Genomic DNA, 20,397 nt, shown 5'->3' on the forward strand with positions numbered 1-20,397 from the left:
TAATGAATTAAAATGACTTTATTTGTATGGCATGCTCAATGGAAACAAAGTTTATAAACTCCGACGTGTTTCGGCTGCATGGCCGTCAGGGAGTACAAAATATGATAATAGTCCTCTTCTGAACATCTTTTTCCAATCAACCCTGATTAGAAGAGAGAGTGGTTACAGAAGTCATTGGACAACACCTAGTAAACAATACTATACACATTCAAAAGTGAAATACTGTAGATATGTTATAAAAAATGCAACTCAAGGCTAGAAGCATCAGAACCCATAGAAAGGTAGTTAACCTTGAATATGACAGGGCAAAGTGCTAAGAATAGGAGAGACATTTTTTTTTATAGTACACTAGAACACAGCAAACATGAACCACAGCAGTCTAAACATAGCTGAGTGCATTAGAGCAAAATGTCCACTAGATGACAGCAACTTTTAATTAATTAATTAATTTAACCTTTATTTAACCAGGTAGGCTAGTTGAGAACAAGTTCTCATTTGCAACTGCGACCTGGCCAAGATAAAGCATAGCAATTTGACACATACAACAACACAGAGTTACACATGGAATAAACAAAACATACAGTCAATAATACAGTAGAACAAAAGAAAACAAAAAGTCTAAATACAGTGAGTGCAAATGAGGTAAGTTAAGGAAATAAATAGGCCATGGTGGCGAAGTAATTACAATATAGCAATTAAACACTGGAATGGTAGATCGGCAGAAAATGAATGTGCAGGTAGAGATACTGGGGTGCAAAGGAGCAAAATAAATAAATACCAGTATGGGGATGAGGTAGGTATATAGATGGGCTGTTTACAGATAGGCTAGGTACAGGTGCAGTGATCTGTAAAATGCTCTGACAGCTGGTGCTTAAAGCTAGTGAGGGAGATGTGAGTCTCCAGCTTCAGAGATTTTTGCAATTTGTTCCAGTCATGGGCAGCAGAGAACTGGAAGGAAAGACGACCAAAGGAGGAATTGGCTTTGGGGGTGACCAGTGAGATATACCTGCTGGAGCGTGTGCTACGAGTGGGTGCTGCTATGGTGACCAGTGAGCTGAGATAAGGCGGGGCTTTACCTAGCAGAGACTTGTAGATAACCTGTAGCCAGTGGGTTTGGCGACGAGTATGAAACAAGGGCCAACCAACGAGAGTGTACAGGTCGCAATGGTGGGTAGTGTATGGGGATTTGGTGACAAAACGGATGGCACTGTGATAGACTGCATCCAGTTTGTTGAGTAGAGTGTTGGAGGCTATTTTATAGATGACATCACCGAAGTCGAGGATCGGTAGGATGGTCAGTTTTACGAGGGTATGTTTGGCAGCATGAGTGAAGGATGCTTTGTTGGGATATAGGAAGCCGATTCTAGATTTAATTTTGGATTGGAGATGCTTAATGTGAGTCTGGAGGGAGAGTTTACAGTCTAACCAGACACCCAGGTATTTGTAGTTGTCCACGTATTCTAAGTCAGAGCCGTCCAGAGTAGTGATGCTGGACGGGCGAGCAGGTGCGGGCAGCGATCGATTGAAAAGCATGCATTTAGTTTTACTTGCGTTTAAGAGCAGTTGGAGGCCACGGAAGGAGAGTTGTATGGCATTGAAGCTCGTCTGGAAGTTAGTTAACACAGTGTCCAAGGAGGGGCCAGAAGTATACAGAATGGTGTTGTCTGCGTAGAGGTGTACCAGAGAATCACCAGCAGCAAGAGCAACATCATTGATGTATACAGAAAAGAGAGTCGCACCGAGAATTGAACCCAGTGGCACACCCATAGAGACTGTCAGAGGTCCAGACAACAGGCCCTCCGATTTGACACACTGAACTCTATCAGAGAAGTAGTTGGCAATCATTTGAGAAACCAAGGCTGTCGAGTCTGCCAATAAGAATGTTGTGATTGACAGAGTCGAAAGCCTTGGCCAGGTCGATGAATACGGCTGCACAGTAATGTCTCTTATCGATGGCGGTTATGATGTCGTTTAGAACCTGGACCTAGGACCTATCACAACCCTACAGGAAAGGTGAGAAATCTGTATCTTCATTTAAACCAGGGTACTTATAGGCCTGTGGTTTGTAAATCCATATCTTCATTTAAACCAGGGTACTTGTGGCCTGTAGTTTGTAAATCCATATCTTCATTTAAACCAGGGTACTTATTGGCCTGTAGTTTGTAAATCCATATCTTCATTTAAACCAGGGTACTTATTGGCCTGTAGTTTGTAAATCCATATCTTCATTTAAACCAGGGTACTTATTGGCCTGTAGTTTGTAAATCCATATCTTCATTTAAACCAGGGTACTTGTGGCCTGTAGTTTGTAAATCGAAAAACCTTCCCTTTGGTTTAGCTGTTTAAGACGGTCCCCTTTTTTAAGTGAAGCCAAAACATGATCAACACCCATAGCTTGTAGGGAGGCCATGGTGTAAGGGCTTGAAGTGCCTTGCCATGGGGTAGTCTTCATAGACTACCCATATGGTGTTCTTGTGTTCCTCTAAGTGCCCTTGAAGGCGTCTCTTTATCTGTCCAATGTAGAAAACCTTGCACTGTGGACATTTCAATCTGTAGATGACATGAGCGGTTTTGCAGTTAATGAAATGCTTGACATGATTCTCCATTTAAAAGCTGTGTCAACAAAATCCTTTTTCTGTGCAATATTTCCAGAATGGGACATGGGAGTGAGTCTTTTTACAATTTTTTATTTCACCTTTATTTATCCAGGTAAGCTAGTTGAGAACAAGTACTCATTTACAACTGCGACCTGGCCAAGATAAAGCAAAGCAGTGCGACAAACAAGAACACAGAGTTACACATGGAATAAAGAAACATACAGTCAATAATACAATAGAAAAAGTATATATACAGTGTGTGCAAATGAGGTAGGATAATGGAGGTAAGGCAATAAATGGGCCATAGTGGCGAAATAATTACAATATAGCAATTAAACACTGGAGTGATAGATGTGCAGAAGATGAGTGTGCAAGTAGAGATACTGGGGTGCAAAGGAGCAAAATAAATCAAATAAATAACAGTATGGGGATGAGGTAGTTGGATGGGCTATTTACAGAAGGGCTATGTACAGGTGCAGTGATCTGTGAGCTGCTCTGACAACTGGTGCTTAAAACTAGTGAGGGAGATATGAGTCTCCAGCATCAGTGATTTTTGCAGTTTGTTCCAGTAATTGGCAGCAGAGAACTGGAAGGAAAGGCGGCCGAAGGAGGAATTGGCTTTGGGGGTGACCAGTGAAATATACCGGCTGGAGCGCGTGCTACGGGTGGGTGCTGCTATGATGACCAGTGAGCTGAGATAAGGCGGGGCTTTACCTAGCAAAGACTTATAGATGACCTGGAGCCAGTGGGTTTGGCGACAAATATGAAGCGAGGGCCAGCCAACGAGTGAATACAGGTCGCAGTGGTGGGTAGTTTATGGGGATTTGGTGACAAAACGGATGGCACTGTGATAGACTGCATCCAATTTGCTGAGTGTTGGAGGCTATTTTATAAATGACATTGCCGAAGTCGAGGATCGGTAGGATGGTCAGTTTTACGAGGGTATGTTTGGCAGCATGAGTGAAGGATGCTTTGTTGCGATATAGGAAGCCGATTCTAGATTTAATTTTGGATTGGAGATGCTTAATGTGAGTCTGGAAGGAGAGTTTACAGTCTAACCAGGCAACTAGGTATTTGTAGCTGTCCACTTATTCTAAGTCAGAACCGTCCAGAGTAGTGATGCTGGACGGGCGGGCAGGTGTGGGCAGCGATCGGTTGAAGAGCATGCATTTAGTTGTATTTGCATTTAAGAGCTGTTGGAGGCCACGGAAGGAGAGTTGTATGGCATTGAAGCTCGTCTGGAGGGTTGTTAACACAGTGTCCAAAGAAGGGCCAGAAGTATACAAAATGGTGTCGTCTGCATAGAGGTGGATCAGAGAATCACCAGCAGCAAGAGCGACATCATTGATGTATACAGAGAAAAGAGTCGACCCGAGGCTGAAACCCTGTGGCACCCCCATAGAGACTGCCAGAGGTCCAGACAGGCCCTCCGATTTGACACACTGAACTCTGTCTGAGAAGTAGTTGGTGAACCAGGCGAGGCAGTCATTTGAGAAACCAAGGCTGGTGAGTCTGCCGATAAGAACGTGGTGATTGACAGAGTCGAAAGCCTTGGCCAGGTGATGAATACAGCTGCACAGTATTGTCTCTTATCGATGGCGGATATGATATCGTTTAGGACCTTGAGCGTGGCCGAGATGCACCCATAACCAGCTCGGAAACAAGATTGCATAGAGGAGAAGGTACGGTGGGATTCAAAATAGTTGGTGTTCTGTTTCTTAACTTGGCTTTCGAAGACCTTAGAAAGGCAGGGTAGGATAGATATAGGTCTGTAGCAGTTTGGGTATAGAGTGTTTCCCCCTTTGAAGAGGGGGATGACCGCGGAAACTTTACAATCTTTGGGGATCTCAGACGATACGAAAGAGAGGTTGAACAGGCTAGTAGTAGGGGTTGCAACAATTTTGGCAGATAATTTTTAGAAAGAAAGGGTCCAGATTGTCTAGCCCTGCTGATTTATGGGGATCCAGATTTTGCAGCTCTTTCAGAACATCAGCTATCTGGATTTGGGTGAAGGAGAAATGGGGGAGTTTTGGGCAAGTTACTGTGGGGGGTGCAGGGCTGTTGACCAGGGTAGGGGTAGCCAGGTGGAAAGCATGGCCAGCTGTGGAAAAATGCTTATTGAAATTCTCAATTATCGTGGATTTATCGGTGGTGACACTGTTTCCTAGCCTCAGTGCAGTGGGCAGCTGGGAGGAGGTGCTCTTATTCTCCATGGGCTTTAGTGTCCCAGAACTTTTTGGAGTTTGTGCTACAAGATGCACATTTCTGTTTGAAAAAGCTAGCCTTTGCTTTCCTAACTGCCTGTGTATATTGGTTCCTAACTTCCCTGAAAAGTTGCATATCGCGGCGGCTATTCGATGCTAATGCAGTACGCCACAGGATGTTTTTGTGCTGGTCAAGGGCAGTCAGGTCTAGAGTGAACCAAGGGCTATATCTGTTCCTGGTTCTACATTTTTTGAATGGGGCATGCTTATTTAAGATGGTGAGGAAAGCATTTTTAAAGAATAACCAGGCATCCTCTACTGACGGAATGAGATCAATACCCTTCCAGGATCCCTGGGCCAGGTCGATTAGATAGGCCTGCTCGCTGAAGTGTTTTAGGGAGAGTTTGACAGTGATGAGGGGTGGTCGTTTGACCGCAGACCCATTATGGACGCAGGCAATGAGGCAGTGATCGCTGAGATCTTGGTTGAAGACAGCAGAGGTGTATTTGGAGGGCATGTTGGTTAGGATGATATCTATGAGGGTGCCCATGTTTACGGATTTGGGGTTGTATCTGGTAGGTTCATTGATCATTTGTGTGAGATTGAGGGCATCAAGCTTAGATTGTAGGACAGCACAAGCTCTGAAGATAGATGGGGGGCAATCAATTCACATATGGTGTCCAGGGCACAGCTGGGGGCAGAAGGTGGTCTACAGCAAGCGGCAATGGAGAGAGACTTGTTTCTGGAAAGGTGGATTTTTTAAAGTAGAAGCTCAAATTGTTTGGGCACAGACCTGGAGAGTAAGACAGAATTCTGCAGGCTATCTCTGCAGTAGATTGCAACCCTCCTCCGTTGGCAGTTCTATCTTGTCGGAAAATGTTATAGTTAGGGATGGACATTTCAGGGGTTTTGGTGGTGGTCCTAAGCCAGGATTCAGACACGGCTAGGACATCCGGGTTGGCAGAGTGTGCTAAAGCAGTGAATAAAACAAACTTAGGGAGGAGGCTTCTAATGTTAACATGCATGAAACCAAGGCTTTTACGGTTACAGAAGTCAACAAATGAGAGCGCCTGGGGAATGGGAGTGGAGCTAGGCACTGCAGGGCCTGGATTAGCCTCTACATCACCAGAGGAACAGAGGAGGAGTAGGATAAGGGTATGGCTAAAGGCTAGAAGCCTTCTAGGCCGTCTAGTGCGTTCGGAACAGAGAGTAAAAGGAGCATGTTTCTGGGCACGGTAGAATAGATTCAAGGCATAATGTACAGACAAAGGTATGGTAGGATGTGAATACAGTGGAGGTAAACCTATGCAATGAGTGACGATGAGAGAGATATTGTTTCTAGAAACATCAGAGGAAGGAAATAATTGAGTAGATATATTTTATTGTCAGAAGAGGAGCTTACATTTACATTTTAGTCATTTAGCAGACACTCTTACCCAGAGCAACTTACAGTAGTGAGTGCATATATTTTCATACTGGTCCTCGGCGGGAATCCTACCCACAACCCTGGCATTGAATGTGCATGCTCTACCAACTGAGCTACACGAGATGGGCTCATTGTAATGGCTGGAATGGAATTAATGGAAGGGGGTCAAACATGTGGCTTCCATTAGTTTGATGTGTTGGATACTGTTCCATTTAAGCCATTACAATGAGCCCGTCCCCCTACAGCCCCTCCCACTAGCCTCCTCTGATTATTGTATATCATTCTGAAGATAAACATGTATCACAGTCCCCACTGGGGTTGTCCCCTGACCTCACAGTGTCACAGAAATCCCAGAGGATCAGGCGCTGTCATTCTCTGACCATGGCCTGTTAACAACAACACATCTTCATATAGACTTTCATTGAGAGTCTTTACACATCTAAACAATGGAAGAATAAATACCCTAATGAGAATCTTACCAATGAAGACCTCTGTAGTGGAACAGCACAGTTGGAGCCTCTTTCTGTAACAGTGAAAAAGCACAGCTGGTTAAGTGGAGTATTTAAAATGGTTAAATGCTGTATGTTTGGGGTGTTGAGTGGCTCTACAGTATTTACCATAATTGAGTTATGGTATATAAAGCTTATTTGTTTACCATTTGATTTCTTGGCTTAGTTTATAAACTAACGTAATTGTAATAAATTCGGTTGTGTCAATTAAATAAAAGTAATGTCAAGTGAATCATTGGTTGGTTGTGTTTCTTCTTCAAACAAATATCCACAATTTAATTTATTTTATATTTGTCTGATGCGCATCTGTTTGGATTTTGCCATTTTAGTTGTCACCAGTTACCACAGCCACAATGTAATAAACCCAGCCTATTTCTACCAATTGAAACCTAACCACATTACTAACCTTATGCCTAACTCGAACATTAAATTAAGACCAAAAATCGTATTTTTGTTTTTAGACATTTTTACGATCTAGACCATTTTGACGTTGACGCTGTGGTAACCCACTCACCGTGTCATCATCATCATTTCACTAGGAGATCTTAGCTCTGCTACATCATCTTGAGACAACTGCGAAACGAAGGAAATCCATCTCAGTCAAGAACCGAGTAAAGGAGGCGCCGATAGCTAGATTCCTGAACCTGTATTTCTCTATTGCTGGGGCAAATAAACGGTTCAGAAATGGTAAGAATAGCTTATTATTCTATTGTCTAAGTGCCATGAAGCTTTTCTTTGAGCTAGTTAATTAGCTATCCTCTAGCTAGCGAGGAAGCAGCTCGTTGTGGGTAACCGCGCAAGCAGGAGATGTTTTGGCGAATAATCCTGACTCATTGAACAGGGTGCCATTTTAATTTATCGGAAATTATGGTTTTAAACTCATATTTAGTTAAGAAAATATTGTCTGGCTCGTCATAACCTTATCAAAATACTCAAACATGAATTAGACCGACGGCTAGCTATCGGGTCCAACAATGGCAGCTACGCTGTTTAGAAAACTAACCTAGCTAGCTAACGGCTGACTTAGCTGCGTCAGCTAACGTTAGATACGTTATCCTAACCTAGTAATGGTGATGTTACTTTAGCTAGCCCATGAATGTGTTGATTTAGCGAACAAGTAACTTATACCAACAATAACTAGCAAACTTGAAAAAGTCACCGTGTTACCATATGTGCTCAAATGCTTTGCCATTAAATAACGTCAGCGAGTTAACGTTATCGTTAAGTTAGTTTGCTGGCCAACAACAACAGTTCATGACACTCACTAGTCTGGCTAAATGCTGTTGGCAAACATGTCTGTAATTTGGTCTGTGTTTAGTTATGACAATACAGATGAGCTCGAAGGCAAGCTGGTTTTGGGCCTCTGTAACATTGAAGAGATTGCCCGCTAATGTACATTGAGCAAATTAAAACTAACGTTATTTATTTCGCCATAAATACTCTGTCCAACCGAAGTACTGCAGTCTTTACCCTCTTCGGGCTCTGTCACTAAACTACACTCATTTGGTCTGAGTATCACAACAAACAATTATTTCTGCTCTGTCAAGGCAGAGTGGTAAGTGAGGGAAAGACAGTGTGTCAATGGAACAGTCGTCTTTTAGGTCATGTAGGCCTAGTTAGTGTTTGGTTTCAAGTGGGACAGAAATCTGACCCTGCCTGCCTCACACTCACCACCCCAGTAATGGCTTCCCCCACCAATCACTAACTACCCCATGATGGTTAGTAGGAAACAACCTCTTCCTACAGGCTCTGCTTCCCTGACTTCCTCTGAGGCAGTACTGCTCTACTCTTGTAGGAAATAGAGCAGCTTGACATCTCTTTTTTTACCTTTATTTAACTAGGCAAGTCAGTTAAGAACACATTGTTATTTACAATGAAGGCCTACCGGTTAACTGCCTTGTTCAGGGGCAGAACGACAGATGTTTGTTTACCTTGTCAGCTCTGGGATTCAATCCAGCAACCTTTTGGTTACTGGCCCAACACTCTAATCACTAGGCTACCTGCAGCCCCGTTCTGTTCCTCTGAGTCAGTCAGCAAAGCGCCTGTTTGATACAGCCTGAGGAAACCTGGATGCTAGACGTGTGTGTGCAAGGCTGAACACCCCCTCCCCGCCTTTACCTTAGATGACCTGTGTCTGTTTAACATGTGAGAGGCGTGCTGACTGCTGAGAGCTGTGACTATAAAATCAATCCTGATGTGCGTGCGCACTAGCCTTTCAAATGCTGAGCTGAGTGAGAATCAAAAGCCGAATACACTAATGAAATAGCCTGCCTTATTGCCCCAAAACACACCTTGCACTCCAAGCTAGAAAGCAATTAAATGGTTCCCAATACACTATGATTTGACTACAGGATTGCATGTTGCCGAGGCATAGCTTTTGCGTTATCTGATACACAGTATCTCTGTTCTGTGAATGAATCACTCTTTCATGGTTAGAGCATTGGGCCAGTAACCAAAAGGTTGCTGCTTCGAATACCCGAGCCGACAAGGTGAAAATGTGCCCATGAGCAAGGCACATGGGCCTAATTTGCTTCAGGGGTGCCGTACTATTATGGCTGAACCTATAAAACAACGAATTTCACTGCACCTATCTGGTGTATGTGGCAATGAAACATTTATTCATACATTTTTTTGCTTGTGGCAGACGACACTTAAGGTTTACCTTTTACATTTTAATTTTAAAAAATGTGTCATTTAGCAGACACTCTTATCAAGAGCGATTTACAGTAAGTAGTGAGTGCATACATTTTCATACTGGTCCCCCTGCAGGAGTCAAACCCACAACCCTGGCGTTGCAAGCGCCAAGGTCTACCAACTCAGCCACACGGGACCTCTAGGCATTGGGTTTGTTAAATCTGTAGTCAATAAGGAAGTAGGTTAATCTTCTCTCGTTGAGAAGGCCTGATTGGGTCGAAGGCTAGCGAGGTGGTTTAGCTCTGTTTCTGTTTTATTACATTGTTGGTGTGTGTTAATGTATATGTAGGCTATTACGTAGGGCCAGAAAGGTATCGGTATCACTATCTTTTGGCAAAAATGAAAACATGAAGCAGACCAACCTCTTTGGTCCTTTAAAAACCTGCTGTATGTAAAATATTGTGTGCTATAATACATGTGACTCTGGATGGTGTTTGTTACCAACAATAGGGTTGTTTTCTATAGAAGTTAAATCTGCTTTGTTTTGTTTCCTTGCCATGATACTAACGAGTATCACGATACTAGTATCGTCCCGGGCCCTAGTAAGGTTCAGTGACTCTGGCCAGGACACAGTGACTGAGGTAGCCTAATGAGATTTACCGGACTGCTTTCCCACGACCACAGCTCGCTCTCTTCCCTGACTCATTGTGCCATTATGGTTTCTCACGGTTGTATTGTGTTGTTAATGTATAATTTCCTGCAGAAAGGCCCAATTGGATTAGCTAGATATTTAAACATTAGCCTTACTGTTCGTGTAAGCAGTTGTAGGGTTGGTGAACCTTATTCGGATCACCATTAGCTGACGCCATTAGAAAAGTTACGTTACTGTTCTTGTCATGTGTTGACACGCTAGTCTAGCACAGATGTTAGTTCCTATTAGCAATCAGCCCTGAGGGGTATACTACAATAACGGTTCAGTGAGTTAGCCAGCTAACTTCTCTAAATGTTCTGAAACAACTTAGTATTTTATTTTTTATAGATGCACTTGAAATGGGCATGGTCGCTGACTCAACAACCAAAAACACATATCTAAGTTTAGCTTTCTTAATGAACCAAAAAAGCAATAGGTATTTTGGTTGTTTATCAAAGTTAGCTGGCTAACTCATTTAACCTCCTTTGTAGTATACCCCCTGGGGTCTTTCCTAGAAACGACACATGATGGGGTCATGAAATTTGCAGTAGAGGAACATGATGACGTTGATGTGCCAGAGTTTCAGGTTTCACAACGAACTGTGAGGAAATCACTGTCATGGGCTCCATGTTCACAGCATGGACATCCTGTAAATTACTCACTCACCCCCCCTTCTGTCTTTAAGTTTTTAAGACTCCTGCCATCATGTGTACACACACAGATACTTACACACACACACCGTAAACAAGTGACCACTGCTACTGGTGTGTCTAAATATAACATGGGAGAACTAGGCCTATCCACCAATCTAGTGCTGGTCATAAGCACAAACACACACAAACTGCTTGTCAACAGTGTCAGGAAGTAAATAGTGTTCAGGTTGCAACACAAACAAACATCCTCTGCCTCGGGCCTAAATGACGGTAAATGACCAGAGATGGAGACAAGGCTGGCTGTCCTCTGCTATATATAGACCCTCTGCCTGGCTGTCAACAACAATGAGCCTCACTTCCCTTCGCTCTCTTCATATCTTTGTAAATTGGAGAGGGACATTGTTGTTGTTGCCATTTCCTGGTCTCCTGGCCAATCAGGGTTTATATTACATAGCGATGTATCTGACTGTAATCAATGTCTTTGGACTGTGGAGAGCTCCTCTCATATTGAATGTACTGCGGTTTCTGTCACAGTATTCGAGGCCAGTCTGCATGCCAGAGGACTGGGAAGGAAGTAGCCTGGCCCTAAAGTGGACTAATCTGTCATTAGCTAGCTGTAATCACGTAGTTCATAGTTCAGCTGCTAGAAAGAACAGCAACCACTGTTAGTAACCACTGTTTTCTCTCTCTTATTCCTCCAGGTCTTGTGGTGAGGTGTTGCTGGCATAAGGCTGTGAGGAGGAGCAACTGACGACAGAGCCAAACTTACTGACACGCACTCACCAGCCTCCCATGGACGGCACACTCTGAGACAACACTTGAGAGGAGAGAAACAACAGGAGTGGGAGCAGAGGAGAGAAGGAGCTGAGGAGAGCAGGAGGGACGTGACAATGTCGTCCAACAGGGGCCAGAACCCACATGGGTTGAAGCAGATCGGGCTGGACCAGATCTGGGACGACCTGAGGGCTGGCATCCACCAGGTGTACACACGGCAGAGCATGGCAAAGTCACGCTACATGGAGCTCTACACGTATCCCACATGCCAAGTGGGGTGGGTGGGGTGGAATTTAAGGGGTTATTAAGTTGGTAAGGCTGCTGTGGTTTCCCTTTTGAAGGGTGTTTAAGGTTTATATGGCCTACTTCCCAAAGTGGAAGCTCACAGCAGTATGCAGTGTATATTGCAGTGTCATTATGGTGTTGTGTTCACGGGTGTGTCCTAGTGGTGCAATACTTACTGATGGGCTAGGTCACATCACATGTAGAGGTCAGAGTCCTGCTGCCATAGACCTGATACCACCACAGTGTTTCTGTCTTAACTCCCCTGCCTGTCAGCCATGTGTATAACTACTGTACCAGCGTGCACCAGTCCAGTCAAGGCCGAGGGTCTGCCGTCCCCAACAAGCCCTCCAAGAAGAGCAGTACTCCTGGGGGGGCCCAGTTCGTAGGCCTGGAACTCTACAAGAGACTCAAGGAGTTCCTCAAGAACTACCTGACCAGTCTGCTCATGGTGAGTGGTATAGTGACATGGGGATTCCATCCTCTCCTGACCCGCTGGCACTTTGATGACCTTTCACAGGTCTATAGTGTGGTTGGCTACAAGGAAAATATGGTGCCAATTCCACCTATCATTGTTTACTCTTTTTCTTGAACTGTACCTTATTTTGTTTTTTGACCAATGCATCTTCCATCTCCCCCTCTACTCTCTCTCTCTCCCAGGATGGTGAGGACCTGATGGATGAGTGTGTGTTGAAGTTCTACACACAGCAGTGGGAGGACTACCGGTTCTCCAGTAAGGTGCTGAATGGGATCTGTGCTTACCTCAACAGGCACTGGGTCAGACGTGAATGTGACGAGGGACGCAAGGGCATCTACGAGATCTACTCGGTGAGAGGAAGGAAGGGAGGGGGTGTCTTTTTGTCAATTTTCAATTGTAAAAGATGAGTGAATTATGACATTAGTTTATCCTCTCTCCTCCATTTATCCCTCGTGCCCTCTTCTGTAGTTGGCGTTGGTAACGTGGAGGGAGTGTCTATTCAGACCCCTAAACAAACAGGTGGGTATGATGATGATGTCACATCTGACTGACACAACACACGCACGGTAAATAGAATCACCAACCATGTCAGTTCAGTGTGTTTCACTGTGTCGTTCTATGTGTAACTGGTGTAGCGATGGAAAGAGCTGGCATCTTATTCTAAGATGGCGAACAACATAATTCATACATTCATTGACTTTACACCGCTCGCTCTCTCAGGTAACGAATGCGGTCCTGAAGCTGATCGAGAAGGAGAGAAATGGAGAGACCATCAACACCAGACTCATCAGTGGTGTGGTGCAGTCCTACGGTACAACACACCTCAAACCAATCCACTTCAAGTTTTCACTTAGACACGCATTTATAAAATATCATCACATTCCAGCACATCACCGAATGCTCTCTTATAGAAGAATTCAGAAGTCTCAGACTTGACTGTGTGTGTGTTGTCTCCTATAGTGGAGCTGGGGCTGAATGAGGAGGATGCGTTTGCTAAGGGTCCTACGCTGTCAGTGTATAAAGAATACTTTGAGTGCCAGTTCCTCACGGACACCGAACGCTTCTACACACGAGAGAGCACCGAGTTCCTCCAACAGAACCCTGTTACCGAGTACATGAAGAAGGTGAGGATGGAGGGGATGAAAAAGAGGGTGGGGGTAACAGCAGTGACGGGTGTAGGTGTAGCTCCATGAAAGCACCAGGAAGTTAACCTTCTGTTTCTGTGTGTGTAGGCCGAGGCCCGTCTGCTAGAGGAACAGAGGCGTGTGCAGGTGTACCTCCATGAGTCCACTCAGGATGAGCTGGCCAGGCGGTGTGAACAGGTGCTCATAGAGAAACACCTGGAGATCTTCCACACAGAGTTCCAGAATCTACTGGATGCTGACAAGAACCAAGGTAGGGAATGATGTAGGGGGGTTTTCAGTTGCTCAACCCACAAAATGGAAAATACAATAGAGAATAAGTATAAGGGGTTATATATGCCTTGCTGTTATGAGTGCCTGTGTTCTTAGACAAAAGTTGTGTGTACTCAGTCTCTCATTCTCTCTCCTCTTTCTCTTTTCCTCCCTCTCTCAGATCTAGGTCGGATGTATAACTTGGTGTCTCGTATAACGGATGGCCTAGGAGAGCTAAAGAAACTCCTAGAAACACACATCCACAACCAGGGCCTGGCCGCTATAGAGAAATGTGGAGAGGCCGCTCTCAACGTATGTACACGTACACACACACACACACACACATATATACACACACACACACGTGTGTGTATATATATATATATATATGTCCCTCCTAGGACCCTAAGGTGTATGTCCAGACCACACTGAACGTCCATAAGAAGTACAACGCTCTGGTCATGTCTGCCTTCAACAACGACGCTGGCTTCGTAGCTGCTCTAGACAAGGTGCACTCTAGTTTTTTAATAAACAACTTTATTCTCTTTGAAAAAAAACCAATGTAGTAAGGATTTCTATATAAATACCCAGAACTGATGTTGTAGCGCGTTCTCTCTCCAGGCGTGTGGTCGTTTCATCAACAACAACACGGTCACTAAGATGGCCCAGTCCTCCAGCAAATCACCTGAACTACTGGCTAGATACTGTGACTCTCTGCTCAAGAAGAGGTGGGTAATCTACTGTATGGCGCTGGGGCTATTGTCTGTCTCTGATGTATCTAAACATTCACTGTGTTCTGTTGTTCTCCAGTTCTAAGAACCCAGAAGAGGCAGAGTTGGAGGACACACTCAACCAAGTGGTGAGGACCTTCTCTTTGTTCATAAACCTTTTGACTTTCTCTTCAGAGCTAATTTGAGTTACCAACTGTTTCAATCTCCTATCTCGATAAACCTTTCATATGTTGCTCATCCCTCAGATGGTGGTGTTTAAGTATATAGAGGACAAGGATGTGTTCCAGAAGTTCTATGCTAAGATGCTGGCTAAACGCCTCGTCCACCAGAACAGTGCTAGCGATGACGCAGAGGCCAGCATGATCTCCAAACTCAAGGTCTGTACCACATGTGTAATATATATATATATATTACACACACACACGCATTTATCCAATCTCACACAGACTGATCACCCCAAGGAATGTAAAAGAAAATGTCATTTTGAAAGTATTGTGACTTTCTCTCTCCCTTAGCAAGCGTGTGGCTTTGAGTACACATCTAAACTACAGAGGATGTTCCAGGACATCGGAGTCAGCAAAGACCTCAACGAACAGTTCAAGAAACACCTGACCAACTCTGAACCTCTCGACTGTAAGCACCTGTTGGTTTGTCTAATAAACCTAATACTTCTGTTTACTGGTATTTGTTGTAAATGTGTTTGCAATGCTAAATAATGAGGTGTGTTACAGTGGACTTCAGTATCCAAGTGTTGAGTTCCGGGTCCTGGCCGTTCCAGCAATCATGCACCTTCGCTCTGCCCTCCGAGGTGAGACTCAACTCAATATCAATTCAACCTTGTAACGATACACACATCCCTCCTGTAACTCCAACAAAAAATACACTCCCCAACACATTTATTTGGACAGTGAAGTTAACTTTTAATTTGGCTCTATACTCCAGCATTTTAGATTTGAGATCAAATGTTTTATGAGGCGATAGTACCGAATGTCGCCTTTTATTCTGAGGGTATTTCCATACGTATCTGTTTTAGAAATGAAAGGACGTCATGTATCTAGTCCCACCATTTGAAGGTGACAAGTAAATTCAGCAAAAAAAGAAATGTCAACTGTTTATTTTCAGCAAACTTAACATGTGTAACTATTTGTATGAACATAGTCTTATGAAAAAGTTTGGCCACCCCTCTGAGGCTGCATAATAATTTACTCTGTCGTCACAGAAAATTATCATAGTGGCATGCCATTCATTTTCTAATAAAAGCTGAGTACTGGGGTATTGTCCAGACAACGATTTTTAGTGTAGCAATATTAAGTTGTGTGAAATTAAATCAGATGTGAAAAATAGGCTATGCAAAAATGTGGGCACCCTTGTCATTCTGTTGATTTGAATACCTGTAACTACTTAGCACTGATTAATTGGAACACACAATTGGTTTGGTGAGCTCATTAAGCCTTGAACTTCATAGACAAGTGCATCCAATCATGAGAAAAGGTATTTAAGGTGGCCAATTGCAAGTTGTTGTTCTCTTTGACTCTCTGAAGAGTGGCAACATGGGGGCCTCAAAATAACTCTCAAATGACCTGAAAACAAAGATTGTTCAACATTATGGTTTAGAGAAAAGCTACAAAAAGCTATTGGAGAGATTTAAGCTGTCAGTGTCCACTGTGAGGAACATAGTGAAGAAATGGAAGACCATAGGCACAGTTCTTGTTAAGGCCAGAAGTGGCAGGCCAAGTAAAATATCGGAGAGGCGAAGGATGGTGAGAACAGTCAAAAACAGCCCAGAGACCACCTCCAAAGACCTACAACATCATCTTGCTGCAGATGGTGTTACTGCATCATTCAACAATTCAACGCACTTTGCACAAGGAGAAGCTGTATGGGAGAGTGATGCGGAAGACGCCTTTTCTGCACACACACCACAGAGGTATGCAAACGCACATTTGGACAAGCCAGCTTCATTTTGGAATAAGGTGCTGTGGACTGATGAAACAAATATAGAGCTATTTGGTCATAACAAGGGACGTTATGTATGGTGGCAAAAGAACACAGCGTTCCAAGAAAAACACTTGCTACCCGCAGTAAAATTTGGTGGGGGTTCCATCATGCTGTGGGGCTGTGTGGCCAGTGCCGGTACTGGGAATCTTGTTAAAGTTGAGGGTCGCATGGATTCCACTCAATATCAGCAGATTCTTGGGAATAATGTTGAAGAATCAGTCACAAAGTTGAGGTTACGCCGGGGCTGGATATTTCAACAAGACAACGACCCAAAACACTGCTCAAAATCTACCCGGGCATTTATGCAGAGGAACAAGTACAATGTTCTGGAATGGCCATCCCAGTCCCCAGACCTGAATATCGTTGAGAATCTGTGGGATGATTTGAAGCGGGCTGTCCATGCTCGGCAACCATCAAACCTAACTGAACTGGAGATGTTTTGTAAGGAGGAATGGTCCAAAATACCTTCATCCAGAATCCAGACACTCATTAGAGGCTATGGGATGTGTCTAGAGGCTGTTATTATTTAGCAAAAGGAAGCTCTACTAAATATTGATGTGATTTTTCTATTGGGGTGCCCAAATTTATGCACCTGTCTAATTTTTGTTTTGATGCATATTGCACATTTTCTGTTAATCCAATAAACCTAATTTCACTACTGAAATATTACGGTGTCCATCAGTTATTTGATAGATCAAAATGAAATAGCTGATCCAAACACCCAATTATTTATAAATGGAAATTGACAGGGAAATTGACCAAACTTTTTCATACGACTGTAACAAGATTCAACAACTGAGACATGAACTGAACAAGTTACACAAACATGTGACTAACATAAATGGAATAATGTGTCCCTGAACAAGGGGGGGGGGGTCAGTATCTGGTGTGGCCACCAGCTGCATTAAGTACTGCAGTGCATCTCCTCCTCATGGACTGCACCAGATTTGCCAGTTCTTGCTGTGAGATGTTACCCCACTCTTCCACCAAGGCACCTGCAAGTTCCCGTACATTTCTGGGGGGAATGGCCCTATTCCTCACCCTCCGATCCAACAGGTCTCAGACGTGCTCAATGGGATTGAGATCCGTGCTCTTTGCTGGCTATGGCAGAACACTGACATTCCTGTCTTGCAGGAAATCATGCACAGAACGAGCAGTATGGCTGGTGTCATTGTCATGTCAGGATGAGCCTGCTGGAAGGGTACCACATGAGGAAGGAGGATGTCTTCCCTGTAATGCACAGCGTTGAGATTGCCTGCAATGACAACATGCTCAGTCCAATGATGCTGTGACCCTCCACCTCCAAATCGATCCTGCTCCAGAGTACAGGCCTCGGTGTAACTCTCATTCCTCTGACGATAAATGCGAATCCGACCATCAACCCTGGTGAGACAAAACCATGACTCGTCGTTGAAGAGCACTTTTTGCCAGTCCTGTCTTGTCCTGCGATGGTGGGTTTCTGGATGATCAGCTGTCCATCCGGTCTCCCTGTAGTGGTGTCTTAGGCGTCTCACAGTACGGACATAGCCATTTATTTCCCTAGCCACATCTGCAGTCCTCATGCCTCCTTGCAGCATGCCTAAGGCACGTTCACGCAGATGAGCAGGGACCCTGGGCATCTTTCTTTTGGTGTTTTTCAGAGACAGTAGAAAGGACTCTTTAGTGTCCTATGTTTTCATAACTGTGACCTTAAATGACTACCGTCTGTAAGCTGTTAGTGTCTTAATGACCGTTCCTCAGTTGCATGTTCATTAATTGTTTATGGTTCATTGAACCATAAATATGGAAAACAGTGTTTAAACCCTTCTGTGATCTGTGAAGTTAATTCGTAAAAATCCAAATATCTTTGAAAGACAGGGTCCTGAAAAAGGGACGTTTCTTTTTTGCTGAGTTTATTCGGACAAATTCACTTGTGTATTACATTTAGTCTAAAGTTTGGTATTTGCTCCCATATTCCTAGCACACAATCACTTTTATTGTAAATAAGAATAGAATGTTTCTGAACACTTCTAAATTAATATGGATGCTACCATGATTACGGATAATCATGAATTCATCGTGAATAATGATGAGTGAGAAAGTTACAGATGCATAAACATCATGTCCTCAAAACATGCTAACCTCTCACCATAACCAATAACAGGGGTGGTAAATGTTTTTGGGGGGTATGATATTTATGCCTCTAGCTTTCTCACTCCAAATGCTTATGACCTCTTCAAATGGATGAACTAGATGCATGAAGTGCTTTCATTTCAAAACAGTAAAACGTATGTATAAATAAAATGTGACATTCTGTACCGTCACCCCATATCCAAATGATAGAGTATATAGAAACCAATTAAACGTTTTAGCTTCACTGACCAAATACGTAAGGGAGAGTAGACCTAATGCATTTACCTCTCGTCCTCCAGTTGGAGCGTAGCTACCAGCGGTTCACAGCATTCTACGGCAGCAGACACAGCGGTCGGAAACTCACCTGGCTCTACCACCTGTCTAAAGGAGAGCTGGTCACCAACTGCTTTAAAAACAGGTACAGAGTTGGTACAAGGTCACTTCTCACTAGAATCTGGAGATGTATGTCATCACATATTTAATTCAATGTATGTTCCAGGTACACTCTGCAGGCCTCTACCTTCCAGATGGCTATCCTGCTGCAGTACAACACAGAGGACCTGTACTCCGTACAACAACTCACTGACAGCACACAGATCAAAACCGTGAGTTATGCTGGTACTGTGCTCTAAATAGAGATGTATTAAATGTTTTTAAATGACCCCTGATGAGATTAGCACATTTGTATTTCACTGGTTGTGAATATTGTTTTTACCATTTTGTTATTTTTAGGACATTCTGGTTCAAGTGTTGCAGATCTTGTTGAAATCCAAATTGCTGGTAAGTGCAAGTCAAGTAGAATGTGTTGTGTGTGTGTGTGTATATAATGATCGTCCGTTCACTAGAGGGCTCTGGACTCTGCAGAATAAAAGCCTACACGCTGATGGAAAGTAGTGACTCAAATCAAATGGTATTGGTCACATACGCATGGTTAGCAGATGATAATGCGAGTGTACCGAAATGCTTGTGCTTCTAGTTCCGACAGTGCAGTAATATCTAACAAATTCACAACGACTACCTTATACACAAATGTAAGGGGATGGAATATGTACATATAAATATATGGGTGCACGATGGCCGTGCGGCATAGGCAAGATGGTATAAAATACAGTATATACATACGAGATGAGTAATGTAGGATATGTAAACATTATTAAAGTGACTAGTGATACCATTATTAAAGTGGCCAGTGATTTGAGTCTGTATGTTGGCAGCAGCCTCTCTGTTAGTGATGGCTGTTTAACAGTCTTGAGATGGAAGCTGTTTTTCAGTCTCGCGGTCTGTGTGTCAGGTCCTGGAGGATGAGAATGCTAACATAGACGAAGTGGAGTTCAAACCAGAAACCCTGATCAAACTCTTCCTGGGATACAAGAAGTAAGTCCGCTCTCTGTTTCTCCTTTTGTGTTGTCTGTCTAAGCATAGGTTTAATCCTTACAAAAAATGTTGTTGTTCATGTCTCCAGTAAGAAGCTGCGTGTGAACATTAACGTTCCTATGAAGACTGAACAGAAACAGGAGCAGGAGACCACACACAAGAACATAGAGGAGGACCGCAAGCTCCTCATACAGGTGTGTTCCCGACCGCATATACATGTTTGTTGAAACTCCTGTACTGAATTTTTCTTTCAGTGTGTATCAATAAGTATTATGAACTGTGTAGGCTGCCATAGTGAGGATAATGAAGATGAGGAAGGTTCTGAAACACCAGCAGCTCCTGGCTGAAGTCCTAAACCAGCTTTCGTCCCGCTTCAAACCCAGAGTCCCAGTCATTAAGGTAACACACACTCACCTGTCCCAGAGTCCCTGTCATTAAGGTAACACACACTCTTACCTGTCGCAATACATTTTCAAAAGAATCCCACACATTGCACCAACTGTAATATTTTTGTCTTAAAGTACATATTTTTCACCCCCT

The 20,397-nt window shown here is 43.6% G+C and overlaps 1 protein-coding gene and 1 long non-coding RNA gene across 2 annotated transcripts in view; one reads left to right on the plus strand and one right to left on the minus strand.

Annotated features, from left to right (window-relative positions):
* LOC109909925 (uncharacterized) lies at positions 1-7,362 on the minus strand. The gene is made up of 3 exons (XR_002257814.2): positions 7,251-7,362; positions 6,707-6,750; positions 1-142 (listed from the first exon to the last, which is right to left on the minus strand). It is a non-coding gene; the product is annotated as an uncharacterized LOC109909925 (long non-coding RNA).
* The window catches only part of cul1b (cullin 1b), a 16,320-nt gene continuing 3,028 nt past the window's right edge, over positions 7,106-20,397 (plus strand). The window contains exons 1-21 of the mRNA XM_020509009.2: positions 7,106-7,423; positions 11,416-11,744; positions 12,047-12,221; positions 12,431-12,598; positions 12,717-12,767; positions 12,969-13,059; positions 13,209-13,372; positions 13,481-13,643; positions 13,824-13,954; positions 14,044-14,151; positions 14,264-14,370; positions 14,453-14,501; positions 14,619-14,750; positions 14,889-15,006; positions 15,105-15,181; positions 18,783-18,901; positions 18,983-19,088; positions 19,216-19,263; positions 19,775-19,857; positions 19,946-20,051; positions 20,143-20,256. Coding sequence (XP_020364598.1) covers positions 11,605-11,744; positions 12,047-12,221; positions 12,431-12,598; positions 12,717-12,767; positions 12,969-13,059; positions 13,209-13,372; positions 13,481-13,643; positions 13,824-13,954; positions 14,044-14,151; positions 14,264-14,370; positions 14,453-14,501; positions 14,619-14,750; positions 14,889-15,006; positions 15,105-15,181; positions 18,783-18,901; positions 18,983-19,088; positions 19,216-19,263; positions 19,775-19,857; positions 19,946-20,051; positions 20,143-20,256 — 2,250 coding nt within the window. The 5' untranslated portion in view covers positions 7,106-7,423; positions 11,416-11,604. The remainder of the gene's footprint in view (positions 7,424-11,415; positions 11,745-12,046; positions 12,222-12,430; positions 12,599-12,716; positions 12,768-12,968; positions 13,060-13,208; positions 13,373-13,480; positions 13,644-13,823; positions 13,955-14,043; positions 14,152-14,263; positions 14,371-14,452; positions 14,502-14,618; positions 14,751-14,888; positions 15,007-15,104; positions 15,182-18,782; positions 18,902-18,982; positions 19,089-19,215; positions 19,264-19,774; positions 19,858-19,945; positions 20,052-20,142; positions 20,257-20,397) is intronic.

This window comes from Oncorhynchus kisutch, linkage group LG18 (genome assembly GCF_002021735.2).
Source record: "Oncorhynchus kisutch isolate 150728-3 linkage group LG18, Okis_V2, whole genome shotgun sequence".
Lineage (NCBI taxonomy): Eukaryota > Metazoa > Chordata > Actinopteri > Salmoniformes > Salmonidae > Oncorhynchus > Oncorhynchus kisutch.